Below are 18,553 nucleotides of genomic sequence, written 5' to 3'. Positions count from 1 at the left end.
AGGTCAGTAGTATTGTCAAAGACAGTTTGTGTCGTTTTTTAAATTAAAATCAGATAATACTAGTTGACTTTATGTAGTAGCCTAATTTATTAGTATGGGCCTATATATAGGCTAATATATCTATCCATTTAATCTAAATTAGTAAAATAATCCCTTCAATGTCGTTTACAGAAGCCAATAAGGAACATAACACGCATGTCTAACTAGACTGTAGTTCTTTCTTCATGTAAATTATAAAGTCAGGGGAAACATTACAGTATTTCAAACTGACTTGATAGAACGCATAGTGAAATGAGACCAGGTGGAACGAAGCGAAGTAAATTGAGTATTGTATTTTATTTAACAGTAAAAAATATAAATAAAGTAAAACAAAGCTGCGCAAGCGTGGAACAGATCGTGCAGTGTCGTAAATCGTCGCAAAACAGAATCATAATTTGCGCATGAGCGGTTTCTACAACGTCGTTGTGCGCATGCGTGAACGGATCGTGCAGGTGGAACGGATCGTGTACTGACAGGGATCATCTCAGTGAGCAGCAGGAAGAACCAGCACATTCCACAGGTGACTCCTGAATGAAATGAGTACAAAGCAGCCTTTCCAACAACCTGTTACTGTTATCGACTGTTTAAACATGAACACATTTCGTCTGTAAATATCAATAGCATCTGGCTGCAGACAAGATGCACTGTCAGACACATGCACGCTCAGCCGCACATGCGCACTCGTCACATGCACGCTCAGCCGCACATGCGCACTCGTCACATGCACGCTCAGCCGCACATGCGCACTCGTCACATGCAAGCTCAGCCGCACATGCGCACCTGTCACATGCGCGCTCAGCCGCACATGCACGCTCAGCCGCACATGCACGCTCAGCCGCACATGCACGCTCAGCCGCACATGCACGCTCAGCCGCACATGCACGCTCAGCCGCACATGCACGCTCAGCCGCACATGCACGCTCAGCCGCACATGCACGCTCAGCCGCACATGCACGCTCAGCCGCACATGCACGCTCAGCCGCACATGCACGCTCAGCCGCACATGCACGCTCAGCCGCACATGCACGCTCAGCCGCACATGCACGCTCAGCCGCACATGCACGCTCAGCCGCACATGCACGCTCAGCCGCACATGCACGCTCAGCCGCACATGCACGCTCAGCCGCACATGCACGCTCAGCCGCACATGCACGCTCAGCCGCACATGCACGCTCAGCCGCACATGCACGCTCAGCCGCACTCGTCACATGCAAGCTCAGCCGCACTCGTCACATGCGCGCTCAGCCGCACATGCGCACCTGTCACATGCGCGCTCAGCCTCACATGCGCGCTCAGCCGCACATGCGCACTCGTCACATGCACGCTCTAACGTGGTGAACTGTAAGATTCTATTAATAAAATGTAAAGGTTACTGCTTTTTAAGAGTACCGTGAATACTGGTGGTTCAGGTCAAGGCCAGGTATTTATTATAATTATAGCTGAAATACATTACTGAACATCTACACTAATAATGAAAATACATTACTAAATAAAACCTTTTCTTGTACACGTATTCTTCCGGCCTAAAATTATAAACAAACACACATATATACATAAATGACTCATTCTACAATAAAAAGGTGCTTGTTAATCAATGGTTTAATGATAAAGTTTTATTATGTAGACATATATATATATATATATATATATATATATATATATATATATATATATATATATATACATACATATAAAGAGCAGGACGGCTCACATCTGTTTTTTTGCGAAATAGAGGCTTCCATATCAGTTTTCAATGCATATGTGGCATAAAATCATGACACAAAACAAAAAATGGACAACCCTGTTCGATTTTTTACTAGACAAAAGACTCTAAGATGCATTTTGTCCACCACATTCTCTAAAAATGTTTGCATGTCCTGCATAAAAACAAACATCAGAGGCTCTACACTATCATGTTCTATGAAATGTGTACTGAAGAACTGTTCCAAGGCCTCTGCAGCTTCATCATCCTCCATGAACTGAGCCAAGAAGATTCCCAGAGAGTCAGTTGTGATCAGAAGGTTGCTGGTTCAAATCTCAGTGCCAGAAGGTCATGACTGAAGTGCCCTTGAGCAAGGCACCTAACCCCTGATTGCTCTGCAGTAATGTGCCACTGTAAAAAATAAAAAATTACTTGTAAGTCGCTTTGGATAAAAGCGTCTGCCAAATGAATAAATGTTATGTGAATGTTCACCAAGCACCACTGACTGGCAGTTTTAAGATCTGTCATGACACGTTCATGACACGCTCCTAAGAAACAACAATGTAGAAGATGATAAATAAAAATATGCTAAACAAAAATGGCCACAACCTCTCTAACAAAACCTACTTTTCGTGGAGACTGAACCACCTGCTTCTCAGATGAAAAGATTGGTTTCATCTACCTAAAAAGCAAATATTAATTTTAGTTACCTTTAGGACTACCTTTTTAAGGTTACTGGTACTTTTCCTGAGGAGTTACCTGAGAAGTTACCTGTCCGTCAAAATGCTCTTCCTGTAAGGGGAGAAAATACAGCCCATGTTTACCAAGTTAGTCATGACAACATGCCATTCTTTACCTTATGATTAGTCTATGCTTTTACCTGAGAGATTTATTCCAACTTACGTTTTGCAACCTAAATACAGGCTGCTGATCACCTCTCAGGAAGGCTTTGGACTCCTCTGTATAGTGGGCAAACAATTTTCCATGCCTGGAAAATAGTGATTGAATGTTAGATAATTCCTTTCTCATAAAAGCTTTAAATATTCAAAATACAAACAATTCCATACCGGTCCAGTCCAAAGTTCTCCATTAACATGACGCACCATCATTTCCTCAGCTCGACCATGTTCAGCTGCTTAAAACATAAAAGTCAATGCCCTTTGTCTCAAAAAAAGTCTCAAAGTTATTGAAAACTGTACTAATACTTACAATTGTGTAGTCAAATGGGGCATCCAGCACAATGTACAATGCAGACTATACATGAAAGAGACGTCAGTATTATGGCAAAACAATATAATATTAACTACAAACATAATGCACTTACCATCAACATAAACACACCACAGTCGTTGCCATATGATTGTACTGGAAAACCCTTAAAAATAATGAAAGGAGGGAATAAGCAGAATTTCATAGAAAGATAGATACATAAGACTTAAAGAGATGGATGGGATAGATAAATGGACGATAGGATACAATTTAGATAGATAGATTTGAATAGACAGACAGATATATGGATGGATAAATAGCCAACCTTTCAGTCCATTTTACGGGTTTTATCCTATGTGCAATGCCCCTGTCAAAAATGCAAAAAACAAATACGTAAATAATAATTGATGTGTAGAAATATAAGGCTGTACAAGCTTATACTGTATGCACAAGGTTATTGAATATATAAATAATCCGAATCATCTGAATATTTAGTTTTCAAGCAACTCTACAAAATTAATTTAGATAACGTTAGTTCTTCAATAAATTACTGTATGAAGAACAGGTATCGTTACCCAAGTATCATAGATGCGATAGATCTGGTATCATTATAAGGATTAAGTTAGTTTTCGAAAACATCATCTTATATATTAAAACAATACTTTTACATCTATCTAATACTGTATGAATGAAATCAATTTACTTACAACATTCGTCTGATAATGTTAAAGAACGTTTTCGATTACATTTGTCAAATAATTCAATAACACTTTTACTTCGACTTAATCTTGTTCGAATTGAATATAGTTAAAACAACACTTTCACTTCGACTTAATGTTGTATGAGAATAAATACATTGAATATTGAATAAATATACTTACAATTGGCCTGTAGGTCCATTTGATTCACAAACGTGTCTAACAGTGCATTTGTCGGAGTGCGCATGCGCTGCTGAGACTGCATGTGTCGGAGTGCGCATGCGCCGCTGACAGTGCATCTGGCCTGAGAGTGCATCTGGTCTGCAGACAGACCCTTCTCTCTCCACCGGTGTTGTGTTGGATTATATTGGTGACAAATCTGGCGGATGGAAACCCAAAGAACGGCGTTCAATCCAAATACAGTTATTAAAGAGATTTTAACGGTTGCAATGGTAAACAGCTGATGGCTGATACTGGTATTTGTAATGGAAACACGGTCACATATACACAATAAAACACCTTTGTTGTCATTTCACAGCCATACATAGACACTTTTGCTCTCTTTTCCGTAGTACACACATTAATAACATACAGGGTTGAGTATAGTTTGGAGTGAGAATGTCTTAAACAACAAAAATCTCGCGTTAGAAGTGTGTTTGTAAAACCATTAACAGACTTCTATTAGGTGAACTGTCCCTTTAAATCTTGAGAACACTTGGGAGATCTTGTCAAAAAGAGAAAACTAAAGGATTTATTGTTAAGTTTTATTTGTATTGACCTACCGCAACCTATAAACAGACACTGAAAGCCACAGTTTAACATGAATGATTTAATTCATCATTTTCTTAGACAAGTGAATTGACACGGTCGCCATTCAATTTATTCACAATACGCACACATTCGTGCCTAATCTTATCTTTAATACAACGCCAAAAACTGCCCGTTACTGTCTCGTCTTACTGCTAACGTAATTGTGAACTAAATCACATGTGTAATCTGTCTACACCCGCTGCCAGCATCGAACCGCCGATCGGTCCGGCGTGGGAGATACAAGGTCTTCACCTGGACACATCTCACTTTAACAGCTGGCGTAATCGTGAATCGCGTAATGAAATATTTTTCATCTAAACGGGTGTTTTGTAGTTTGCATCGGTGGATCCCATAGACATAATGTGTATATGGTGGATCCTGTCGCTCAACGTGTCCATCGTTAAGTATTTTTTTGTGTCCATCGTAAACGTTCAAGTGAACGTTTTTAGCCATTTAACGTTGTACGTCATGCGTTGCACTCTGAACCCCAACTGTCTTCTTTGATTTGATTGGTCACGCTCGCCCTAACCCTAAACTCCCGTTTATGCTGAGGCCACACCAAAATATATTTTTTAAATCCTGACCTAACCCTCTTAATCTAAACGGCGAGAGACCACAGACACGAGGAGAAAATCCTAGATTTAATCATTTGGCGCCCACAACAACGGATTTTTAAACAAGAGTCCTGAACACACGCAAATTCTCTCGAGACTTCAGAATGAGTCATTTATTATTGCCCCGTGAGCTTTGTTTATTATATTTGTGTTCAATATAAACAAATGTGTGCATATAACCTTTTGTGTAATTGTAAAACTATTATTCACCGTCGAGAAATTGCTCAAGCAGCGCCGTCTAAAGCATTTAAGGTTGCACAGCACTAGAAGATTTTTATTGCAACTCAAATATTGTGGTATTTATGTCTCCACTGTAATTAAAAAAGAATATCAATGCGGTTTTGTAAAAAAAGCTGCTCTCACATTATCAGTCTGGACCTATTTTTTCTGTTTCACATTAAAGCATCCGCACACTCCAATAACGTCACGTGCACATAGCCTGATTTTTATTGAAATTATTCGTAATTGTGATGAAAGTGTTTTTAATGCTATTGACAGAAAATTGACAGAACGAAGAAAAAGGTTTGTTGAAGTGATACGGTTGTTATTCCTGTCAGCTGGCTTTCTGATTGGGTGTTATTTTGTTCTACTCGACAATCGAGTTCTTGTGCGTTTGTCCTCGGGGTTTCCCCCCACACATCAGGATTTGAAGATTCACACCGATGTTCTTCCGATCAGGTTCATTCACTCTTGACACACATCACACCACAGAGAAATCTGATAAAATGATCTTTAGAGCCGTTTAAGATCATCGGGACTTTACCCGGGACTGTCGGAAGCCGAGAAATTGTGCCGATTATCTTTCGGCGCGACCCCAGAATTACAATTGATTGGTCACCTTATTTTGACATGGCTGTCAGACCGTTGAGATGCGGCACCTTAATACAAGTGAGTTTTTGAGAGGATACGCTGCCATCTAGGGGTAATATTAAATCACTGCTCGAGTAAATGCACTCAGGTTCCCATCACGCGCAGTCTGAGCATGCTCTCTGGGGTTCGGTCCCCCAACATCCACCAGCATCCTTCAGTTCATATTCCATACACAGATGTAGTTGCAGTTGGATTTAGGAGGGATATGTACAAAGATGACACTTAGATGGAGATTGTGGAGGTGAGGAGTGGTGCCTATTGTCATGCACAGTGCATTTGGTACAGAAGTGTGTCTGTTGTTCGTTGCAGAGTAATATTTAGGGATGTGTTGCTTATGCAGCTGTCAGACTGTCTAGCAGTCTGGGATCCGTCTGTGTGTGTGTGTTTGCATGTGTCAGATATTTAGAAAAGACCAATCTGTCTATTTAACTGCATGAATGAATGTTTATGATACAGCTTGCTAAATTGCCCTTTTAAAGTTCTTTTAACAGTGAAAGATAAATACCAAAAACAAGAAACATGCTTCGACAGTTTGACTGCGCAAGATATATGCATGTTATTTTGTTGCAATTTTTATATCACAAAAGCAGTGTACTTGCACAGTATGCTTTTTCCTGTGCAAAAATTTGATCATTTTGATCACTATTCCAAAGGCTGTTAATAGGAATATCATGGAAAATATCGAAAATTTTAAGATGTCTATGAATAATATTTGATTATGTTAAGAGTTAAGAATAGATATTATGTAGCATTATTGAGTTTTATTTTTAAAGCACAACTGTAGAATGACAGAAAAAGAACATTAATACTCAAACGCAGAAATGTAGCAGTTTATTAACAAAGTGACTGAAATCGTCTTAAATACTTACCTGAATTTGTTTATTTTTGTTTCTTGTTGTTTGTATTCTGCCTCGTTCAGCATGTGCTGAGCTCACATGTGTCCTCAATATACCCAGCTGTGTTCAGCTCACATTTGTATAGCTCTCCATTCAAACTGTATTATATGTGTTTTTACACAAATATCATTCTTTATTTAATAATTTGAATGTATTATACTGGTGTACTGCATATGTATGTGTGTGTCTTAACGTCTCAAGAGCTCCAGACACGATCACAGACACACACGTTTGCCATTTATAGATCATAAGATGTCTGGGAGGATCAATTTTAGGGAAAGGGGGTGGCCCACTTGTGCAAATATGGTTGTGCAGGGGAGCGGTGTGAATGTGCAAGGAGGTACAGCACCATCCACAGGAACTGAGAGCTGGCGGAAGGTGCGAGAGAGAGAAAGAGAGAAAGAGAGAGAGAGAGAGACAGGAGCAGTGCTGAATTTTCTGTCACTCTCTCTCACTCCACCGTGAGAGCGACAGGACTCATGCTGTCCTCCTGCGCACCCCCACACACACACTGAGAGAGAGAGAGAGAACACTGAAACACTGAAGAGAAACGTAAGGATTTTGTGATTTCTCCCGAGGAGCTGCAAATAACCCTCGGAGAAGGATGGCAGATGGAGAGGGGGGAGATGAGGAGATACAGTTCCTACGGACGGTAAGTGATGCCTGCTGCCCCGCGTGGTCGGTTGGACCCGCGGTGGCTAAAAAATGTTTTTTATAATGGGGAGGGGTTAATCAAAGTTTGATCTCGATTGAGACTTTTTTACAGATCTGTGAGACACCTCACAGTGTCATTTTTTTTTTGTTGAAGTTTTATAAATGTCTTTGCATGCATATGTGATGTGTTTGTTTATTTAGTTTTTTGTAAAAGTAATGCATGCTTATTCATTTGTCATGATTTTGATGCCATGCCACCACCTTTATAGCATTTTGCTCTTGTGGTGTCCTCATGTGGTCTGGTATATTACATTTTTGCTGTGCTTCTAGCTGGGTGTTCGGTAAACTTTCAATGGACATCTTTGCAGCCTGGTAGTCAGCCTGTATTTAGTTGACTATTTTTATGGTGGCCCACATGTCTTTTGACCTGCTTATGGAGTTTCATAGTCTGCCTAACAACTCAATGAGGAGCATCATTTCTTATCAGGGACATGTCCTGCTTTTAAAATTGCTTCATATTGAATCTTTTTCTTTGGAAAGATTCTGTCATTTAGGTAGTTGAACGATGTATGGGAGTAAGTGTGGAAAGCCATCCGCTAGTGCATCTGTTGGCATCTTTATCTATTTTTACCTCAGGAAAGGAGAGACTTTCGGAACAGGAGAGGAAGATGCAACATGCAGGCTCGCGCCTTGAGGGGGGACAGCTGGCCTCTGCCCCCTCATCTCAAATTGAGCTAGAGAGAGAGAGAGAAACTATTGGAAGCCTTTTAACACAAAGTATAATACATAGACACACTTGACATTTGGATAATTTTGGATTGATTGTAGCTCATGAAAATGAAGTTAGTAACTGTTTAGGCTCAGAAAACTATCGTGAGCGTATGTGCGAGAGTGTGTTTGCGAAGAATAGAGCAGAGATCGCCAGAGTTTGTTTCGAGGAAAAGCTGTTACCTTGTATGGTCTCCTGTCCATTTATTTGTCTTTAAAAGTCACATAATAGCAGATTATAAAAGATTACATACATAACCAGTTTTTGTGTCAATGGACACAACTGCACAGGAACTGTTGCCTCTGTATCGCCATCTGTATTTGAAAGATAAAATTGCAGGTAACTTTACATAGCTTTACATGTTTAAGTCAAATGACGTCGATCTGGCATTTTTAGGGTACCAAATTTTTGGCTACTGTAAGTATTACCTGAAAATGATATTTTTGATGATGCAATCAAAAAGCAGCCATTCTAGAGTGAGAGAGGCGCGAACACTCTATAAATTCAGCAAACATGTTAGCAGTGTGGAAGCATCTTAAAGCATTCTGATGCGAACACCAAAAGCGCTTTTTTACTTCTTATTTTTAGCCGAGAAGTTTTGGTTGCCAAATATTCAGTGCATCCCTCGTCAAATCAGACCCAACATTTTTATAAGGTAATTGTTGTGAATAATGGTAAGGTGATGGTGGATATGATTTTGTATGTATACTTGATGGCTGATATTTTTATTTTAACCCAAAAAAGTGTTAGATTGCAGCTTTAAAAAAAATGTAAGCTAAAATGTTTCTTCTAGTCTAGTTCTTTCTTGGATTTGATTGGATAAATTGTGTTATAAGAGTGTTGATATTTTGAATAACAGCCCTGGGATGTGTCACTATTTGTATAGCTGTTCACTGTCTTTTAGACAGGCTGTTAGTCTGTACATTGCTTGGTAACAGGCAATGATTCAATCTGGCTTTAGTTTAAACCAGACAAAATAACGGTGTCTAAACTTCAAATTGCCATCTTTTCATAGACCTGTTTTATAAGAGAAATATGACGCTTCTGATTTCGTATTGCCATGGAATATTGATTCTAGTGAGTTGGTTCAGGCAAATGTATTTATTTAATGGCATCTGGGTCCTGATCCCCTTACAATGCTTATTTTCCTACAATGACCAGCTGACTCCTCATTATCTCTTATATAATCGCTGAACAATGTTCAGCTTTCCTTTGAGACGTGTGTCTGGAAAGCTGTCAATCCATTTGTCTGCTATAGGAACAACACATACCTCATTAGGGTAACAGCTATACACCCTCATGCCTCTTTTAGGAAAGTTAATAAGAGTGTGATGCGGATGATAATGCTGCAGAGAATCCTTGACGCTTTTATGATCAAAGGCCTCAGAGGTCTTTTCTGGTGCCCACACTTGTGTTTTGGGATTTTTGCCGGGAGACACTTTAATAGATAATTGATGTGGGATTTTAAGTGTTTAATGGGCTCTGCTTGATTTTTATGATCATCCGGCATTACCTGAGACACACTGAGAGTGTGTGTGTGCGTGCGTGTATATGACCCATATTCTCTTAAACATCCCACTTTCTCTTATCGTTTTATTTATATCACTACATGAGGACTCTCTTAGAAAACCAGGGATAAGTGGAAAGTAAAAAAGTGTTTATGCAATGCTCTCTAAACTGCTTTTTTGTTCAAACTTGGTATGAGAGAATATTTTGATATTCAAGCTTTCATTTTGATGTAGATGTATTCCTTGCAATGGAATGACAAAGAAAGAGCACATTTAAAGACCAATCTAGGTTGTATGTACAATGTGGCGAACGTGTGAATATGGTTCAGTAATTCATCCAGTGACACAGCACATGTTGGGTCTTTTGGTCTCCACACTTTTCAGCATGTGTCCTCTGTGGAATCTCTCAGGAAATCCCTATGGATTTGACTAGCTGTTACTAAGGTGAGCTTGTAGAGGAAGATGCTGTCAGTGGGAGCTTTATTTGTCATACCATGACAGTGTAGACTGGGTTCAGGGTTTGTATGGTTATCGCTCTGGTTATTGCTTTTAGATTCTGTAACCACACCATTTGGGCCCAAAAAGAATCATTCTCCATTGCCAGTAATTGTAACGCATGGTATTGAATATTAATCTGTTACATATTTTGTAACCTCACTTCTAAGGCTTTCAAAGCAAACTGACTTGTCAGTTTCTTTTCTTGTCAGTCGCTACTTGTGAAAGGATTAGGACTGTGCACGTTCTTGTAGTGACATCAGTTTTGGACATCATGTGTATCTGCGGTTCAGGTGATTGGCTCAAAACCTTCTGCGTTTGGAATGTCCATAAGCAAAAGAGACAAATTCCAAATTACGTGACTCTGGTGACCTCTAAGTGCCGTCCAAGAGATACACATTGAGATTAATGGAAGGCTGAAATATGGGCATCATAAACGTTCTTGGTGTAGACGAGAGAGAGCTGAAAATAAAGAGATTGAAAGCAAGTTTTGAGAATAGCATCAGTGGTGTTGGAGTGTATTTGAAGGGGTATTCGGGTTCCAAGCTATAACAGCAGTTTCCTTTTTTAGATTTACCACTATAAGCGCCTGACACTCAGGAGGGAGTGCAAGAGAGTCTGTGGCCTACTTCGTCTTTGCCTAAGTCCATAGGGAGGACAGGAAGTGTGTGTGTTTTGTATGTCTGCTTGTGTGCTGTTCACATAAAGCTGCTAATTGTTGTAAATTGGACACTGTAGTCACTTATAAATGATAATTGATTGACTCGTGTAAAATCAATAGAGGATGAATAAAAAGAGAGAGGGCTGAGAAATCAACATTTAATCTAAAGACAGACATACAGTATTGAATATTTCAACATGCTTTGTATTTGGGAATATTGCTGCTTGACGTTTTCTGCTGCGTTTCACTTCTTAATGCAGTTACGTTTTCTGACTAAAGGATGAACGTGTGACTATCAGCCAAATGAATTAGATGAGAAGATTCGAGAAGCACTAATTTTAGTTCTACGTTATGCAGAGAGCCCACAATAAGGGCCTGTCCATCACAGGGGACTCATCATGAACGGAGATAGAGGTGTTGAGGTAGAGCGTCTGCTTGTGCGTGTGCTGTGTGATGGTGGGTTAGGGTACAAGATCCTTGGAAGATTCCTCTAGTCTTGACTGCGTAAAGCAGCAGTCCCTTTGGCTTGTTTTACAAATCTACACCTTGGTCTTGACAGACCGTCTGTACATGTGCTGTATCATGACCACATCTGACACAATAAGCAGGTGTATCCTCTGCTAGTACTCCATTTGCTTTTAAGGAAAGACCCCCAGAGTCACTGCGTGTCAGTGAAAATTTGACTGAACCTAGAGGACACTACGGTATCATACTGTACAGTGTTCATATTTCAGGATGTTAGTGAAGAGTGCTTGAGTAATAATCTTAAAAACATCAATACTCACTGAAGATGTTGACCACATGATATCAACAAAACTTGAGTTATTTTCCGTTATTTTGTACGTTTTATCTGGGAATTTGCATTCAGTGTTGATTTCATGTTAAATTTACAGTTTTTAATTTGTGACACATTGTGTTTGCAATCCAAAAGTCTTATTATATTATCCATGTGGTTTTCATTGAAGGAAAAATAAAGTACATAAGGACTAAAGTGGATCATAATGCATTTTCTCTGGCCACAATGTGATATCATATGCGAGACCATTTAAATGCTTGTTGTAGGATTATTTTGGTCTTTACCATACTGGAATTACAGAACAAAATGAAATTGGCTAAATACAAATACCAGCTCTGAACAAACTCCTGGTGAAATACTTCCACAGTTTATTGGGTGGATGGATCTTAACATGGAAATAAAATATTTGCTTTGTAAATTACCTGAACGAAGATTTCGTTATACAGTATTTATCACAACACCCATAATGACCTAATGTTCAGTGCTTCAAATAGTCTCATACGCAATGTTTACTCATCGGAAATTAATTGGTACAGTCATGATTATGACTCATAAAATTGCAGATGTGAATAAGTGCCCTGAGATGTTTCTGACAGTTGATGAAACTGCATCAGCCATTAGACCCTACATAGTCATAAGTGCCTGTCATACCTCATTTGTAAGTCGCTGCGGATAAAAGCGTCTGCTAAATGACTAAATGTAAATATAATAATCCCTTGGGACAGGGAGAAATGAGATTGGCTTGTGAGAATGGGTTGTGCACAATTTGTTTGTTTTATTACCAAAGCTTATGCCGACATTTTAATCACAGATTATTTTAATGTGGTCAGAATTACATATGCAACTTTTGTCAAACTCTTTTTAGCTGGGCACTTTTATCTGTATTTCTAGCATCCCCAGTCTTCCCATTTCCAAAATGAAGTGAATTATTTCTACACTACTAGCCGAGCTGCAAAAATAATGAGGATTTCCAAAAAGTTTCAAACACCTGCTTCATGTGCTCTGTAGCGCACAAACAGTTATTTTCTACCCCACACCCTTGCCGTTGGTAAAGAAACTGTTCTTATGTTGTTCCTGGACAAACAGAGAACCATTTGGTTCCACTAGTGGTGCAAAATCACACAGATCAAACACTACACTGTATGCTTTTCTATAAAAATAAAAGCGTAAACGTATACAGTATATTCCATTCGTGACAAACTGTTTTTCAAAATGCTGACCGCTGAGTGAAATAGTTGAAGGTGTGATATTGTAGTTTTATGAAATGAGACGTTGCTTGGTTTTCACTGTTGGCTGGGGGATCAGAGACTCCTCTGCCCTCAATGAGCCTCTGAACTATCTGCCAGTCAGCAGCCGAGGGGAATGTGAGAATGACAGGTGCACTCACCCAAAATAGCAATGTTGAGGAGTGGGGGAAGGCCCGTGGGCGAGCGAGTGAGCAAGTGGGAGAGAGAAGTGTAAAGATGGGTGAAATTAATAGGAATAGTGTTGTGTTCCATGTTTGTGAGTGTAAATGAGTTTGTTTAACGCACCTTTCACTCAGGGATCCTGGAAAATACACGGAAAACGTGTGCAGGAATTTGTCCCCGGACGTTCGATTTAGTTTATTCACACTGCCAGTGATTTTCTGGAATCTGTGCGTGCGTTCACACACATCCCGTGAAGATCCCGTAAAGACAAGTGACATAATATACGGCAATGTAATGTTATGTTATGTGCATTTCTTTTGTCATGAATATTGGGCTGATCACGGTGAAGGATATTTCCATGCAGTGTTTTCATGTGGCTAAATAGCACAATTTGTTATTGTTATATATTATAATAATCTCTCTTTTTGGTTATTATTCTGTAGCATATATTGTTAATTTTTGCAAATGACAAAGACGTCAGTTTTCAAACACACATCACTCTTTGGAGACTTATGTTACATTTTGGACTATGAGTGTCACTGTATTACATAAAAAATATAGCATATGATAGCACAAGACACTGTCCCTGAGTTCGAAGTCGGCTACTTCCATAGGTGAAAACAAGTATGAGTCACCAATATGTCAAAATATAATATATACATTTCTCATGACTAAATTGTATTTTACGTACGGGTTGTTGTTAATACGTCATAGTTCAAAGAGGGTATACAGGTCACATGACAATACACATGGCAGATGGAGTATGCCTGAAATGTGTTCATACTACTCCCACTCATACTATATAGAATGTACTGTTTTAATGGTCGATATGTACTTATTGAAATGAAGTATGTACTGTCTCAGTTTTGGAATGCAGCAAATGTGATTGAACACGTTGCTGGTTTTCAAACATCAGTGGAACATGTGTGTAATATAATAAACTACATATCTCTGCCTACTTTTTCACGACAACTTGCATCATATATGAAATCACCACTTGTTTAAAATTATCTTATATTGCATAATATTCACATTTAAGACTTGTTCTGTCTAAAGCAAAACAATTTACATAGTTCTCTGTCTTTTCAATGCAGCAGTGTCTATTTATCAGAGGCCGTCTTTGTTTCCCTGTTTTAATGATTGTTAAAACAGTGCCAATCATTTGCATGACAGCAGTGTTTTGTTGTGCTCTACACCTGCTGTGGTTTTGTAAGTGGGTTATATCTCCCGAAATGACTGCCTGTAGTTTGGTGTGCTATCAAATCCCAGTCAATGGAGCTATGCTGACTTTTATGAAAGCGGTTGCTCTGATGCTAGAAAACATATGACACGCTTGAAAGGAGAGCTGCCGAAATGTTGAGGTTGTTACTTCCTGCATGGAACCCAGCTAGGAATTAGAATTAGATTTTGCTTCAGTGGTTAATTTATTTAGTCCATTGTCCCTTTTGCCTTTTTCAGAATTTAGATGGACTTAGATTAAGCGGTATTAATCATACTGTATGTGCCCATATGCCGCGGTAACACTTGACTTTTCCCTTCATTGACTTCCATTTATACGCATGCAAATGGGACAGACCGGAAACGCAATCCCGTCCAACGGAATCTCGCATTTCGCTGCGTAGCAAAGGCCAAGGTTGGGGAATGAGACCAATAGAAAATCAAAACGTCACAACGTGACCTCTCGGTACAGAAATGTGAAAAATTGAGGAATCTCGCCCACCCATTTTCATACCCCCGTCCGAACCATCTTCGCATGCTCAAAGTCAAGTTCTTACCGCTTACTCTACACATTTTTGGATAATTGGTGGCACAATATAAAAACTCTTTTATACAGGTTGTCCCACCATAAACGTATGCTGTTGGTTGAGTCGGCTATGTTGAGATGCAGTAACACACCGAGCAACACACAAATGCTACACATTTTAAATATACAGTCTCTCTCTCCCGGAACAAGTGATCAAAGATTTCTATGACTTTTTGTTCAGTGGTAAGCAGGAATCTTTGCTCCGATTGTCATACAACTACTGTGACACCATAAATGCCACAGTGGCTGTATGACTACAGGCAGCCCACCTTCAGATAAAGTGACATTTTATACATCAGCAGGGTGCCCTGATGGACCTTTATAGTCCAGGTTAGTCAGGGCAGACAAAAGCATTTATAAAAGGGACAGCCTTTTATGCACACCCAGCTCCTCCTCCTCTCTATTGACACTTCCTATCATGCTTTTTCTCGTCTTCTCTCCTGCGCCAATCCACCCACATCATCCTTCCATCCATCAGTGTCTGTGGTCAGGGGAGGCTGTAGTTGCAGTGATGGGATTTGGCATGAGAAGGTCTTTATCAGCAAACTGAAGATGCAGGGGAATCCCCACACTGTTTCTAATTATAAACACTGGTGTGTTGTTTTTGAAGTAGCTTTTTGTATTTCCTCTTTTCCACCTGATGGTTGTCTAAGTAAAGCCTTTATATAAAAGTAATACGTTTTATCTGTTATATTGGAGACTTTGATGTAAATGTTTTATTGTTGCACATTATTTTGCAGTCATACTGGCAGATGACTAAGTGACAAAATTACTCTCTGTACATATTTGACTGTCAATATGAAACCAAAAATACTCTTGCAGATCATAGACTGCTGTGAATGGATCCCAACATTGCTGTTTCATGGGAAATGCTGCATATATTTATATATATTTTTTTATTTGGTACATGTTGATTTCACAAATCCAAGTCTTTCTCTTATTGCATAGTGTGCATTGCATTTTTCAGCAAGTTAATGCATATTGCAGTTGTCCTCAATATCGTGCAGCACTACTTCAAATGCACCTTCAAAACAAATATAGCAAATATGCAGAACACCATTTGTTTTTTTGTACCTACTGTTTTTCCAACACCCCTAGAGACCATCTATTTATGGCACAGTTCACCTTAAAAAGATAATCCTGTCATCATTTACTCACCCTCTTGTCATTTTAAACCTTTATGATTTACTGTTTATTTGCAAGAAGATATTTTGAAGAATGTTGGTAACCGAACAACAGCGGTACCCATTGACATGCATTGGTTTTGTGTCCGTATAACAATCTTCTTTATTTGTGAGTGGTGGTGAAACACCTGTGATTCTCATGTATTTTGACACCCACAGGTTCCGCAGCCATTCTGTAAACACAGTTTGGGCTCTTCAGAGGAGAGCTAGAAACTGTTTTTCAACACAGGCTTAAAAGTAGCTGTGTCAGCTCACTGTTTGTCCACAATAAAGCACCTCACTGCAGTTAACAGCCAGCGAGTCCATCTCATGCGAGTCCATCTCATCCTCAATTCTTTTGTAAATGCATCAATACTTTTTAATCACAGCATTATGAAGATGGATTTAGTTGCCGGTCACCAAACAAACAACCATCAATACCTCTGCCAATGCTGTCAGTTGCTATATGAGCGATATACAGAATGATTCTCTTGTTTATCACATTGGTAGATAATTATAGGTGCAACTTAATGATTCATACATTAGGCTACTGACAGCGTTCCTGTAAATATTTATTATTGCTTACTAACACTGTGTACCCTGTATCTATTCCTTATGAAATTTCTTGACATATTTGCAGTTGAAACTGAATTTCTCTTTGGTAAATATTGATCAGAATTGATCTATGTAGTAGTTAGTTTCTGTTTTGGAGTGGATTTGATACAAATTGGTAATAAGATATTCATATTTGGGTCCATTTTCCGGGAAGAGAGAGAGGTTTAAATACACTTAAAGGGATAGTTCACCCAAAAAGGATTTTCTGTCTGCTTAAATGTCGTTGTTCTGATGAACACAGAAAAAGATATTTGGAATAATGCATATAACCATAGAGAGCTCGCCCCCCCCATTGACTTACATAGTAGGAAAAAATACAACGGTAGTCAAAAGTGCCCCAGAACTGTTTGCTAAATTCATCAAAATGTCTTCTTTTGTGGTCAACAGAACAAAAAATATATAACGTAATTTTTCCGACTATGGTGATCAATGGTGGGGGGGCCAGATCTGTTCGGTTTTAAGCATTCTTCCAAATAACTTTCTCTGTGTTCATCAGAACAAAGAAATGTAAGCAAATTTGGAACAACTTGAAGGTGAGTAAATGATGACAGAATATTTGGGTGAACTGTCTCTTTACAAATGCAGTTTTTTTCAATGGTTGGTTCAAAAGGGACAAACCCAACCGTTGGGGAACATTAACCTAGAATCTGTCCCAACTGTGGGTTTAAATAACCCAGCAAAGGTTTATTTATAACCCAATAGTAAGGTGAGTTGTCCCTTTTGACCCAGAGTTAAAACCTACTGTTTTTGTTTGTTTAAGTATAAACTTAAAGTATAGCCTCAAATGTAAAACACATACAATTGATACCACAATGTTGATTTTGCATATTGTTTTTAATAATCTGTCAAACAGTTTGAAAAGGTCTTGCCATGAGTCTAGACCTAAAGATGGTCTGACTGTAATCTTAAACCTGTCCTAACAAGCAGATTAAGTCTGCCATATTATAGACTGCATTCTCTATCCAGTGTTTTTCCAAACCTTCACAGTGTTTCCTGCACTCTTTGTTCACAGTAATCTGTATGACCATTGAAGTGTTCAAGCGACACATTAGCGCTGATTGTTTTTCGCATGGTGTAAAGCGTTCTGCATCTACTAAATCCCTGAGCAGCTCTGGGCCTATTTATACAGAGATGAGCTAAGCCTGCAGATCATGGGGCTCAGCAGAGCAGCTCACCACGAGACCACCAGATCAGACAACCATACCTTAGTGGTCAGTAATGTCGTTATTGCCGGTTCATTCCACCTATTCATTTATAAAAGATTTGCATTTATCATATTAAATAAATATATGGCATTATGGAAATTGGTTTGCTATTAATATTTGATTAACACTGTCTAAGTAACAGAGGTGTTACTTGTGTCACTTTCGTTACTATTAACAGTATACAGTAAATTAAATAGATTTCAAACTATTTTAAGCTAAGTTTATATGTATATATTATTATTTACGAAATAAAATTATTAATATTTGTTTGTTTTTCCTTCAAAAGCCTTAGCAAATGTGCTAAGCTTCAAGTGGCAGACATTTCCCTAAAACATCGGTCGATATGCTGTAGACTGTGCAAAGATAGTTTTTGATACTATCTGCATCCTCCTCTTTATTGACATTGACCTTATACTGGGCAGTGCCGTGTCTCTCTGTTCCCTAATAGTTTATTGAACTTCTGCTTTTTGTCTTTGGGTTCTAAAAATGGGCAAACAAGAACTGAGTCACTGCATTAAAATTCATATCAGGATGAGGGTTATGTATACACTCACACTATCCACCTACTTCAATCAAGCTTGAGGCTGTTCTACCTGGCTATATCAGTTTACCCTGCCCAATGTCAAGCACTCTTTG

General features: G+C 39.0%; 1 protein-coding gene across 1 annotated transcript in view; it reads left to right on the top strand.

The window, feature by feature from the left end:
• Window positions 1-7,442: 7,442 nt before the first annotated feature.
• The window catches only part of ryr1b (ryanodine receptor 1b (skeletal)), a gene marked incomplete at its 5' end in the record, with an annotated part of 69,335 nt that continues 58,224 nt past the window's right edge, over window positions 7,443-18,553 (top strand). The window contains one exon of the mRNA XM_079466496.1: window positions 7,443-7,490. Within this exon, the coding sequence (XP_079322622.1) occupies window positions 7,443-7,490 (48 nt within the window). The remainder of the gene's footprint in view (window positions 7,491-18,553) is intronic.

The sequence above is a fragment of the Barbatula barbatula genome (assembly GCF_947034865.1).
Source record: "Barbatula barbatula genome assembly, chromosome: 10".
NCBI lineage: Eukaryota > Metazoa > Chordata > Actinopteri > Cypriniformes > Nemacheilidae > Barbatula > Barbatula barbatula.
Note: the sequence above shows the minus strand (reverse complement) of the source record. Positions and strands in the feature narration are given on the sequence as shown.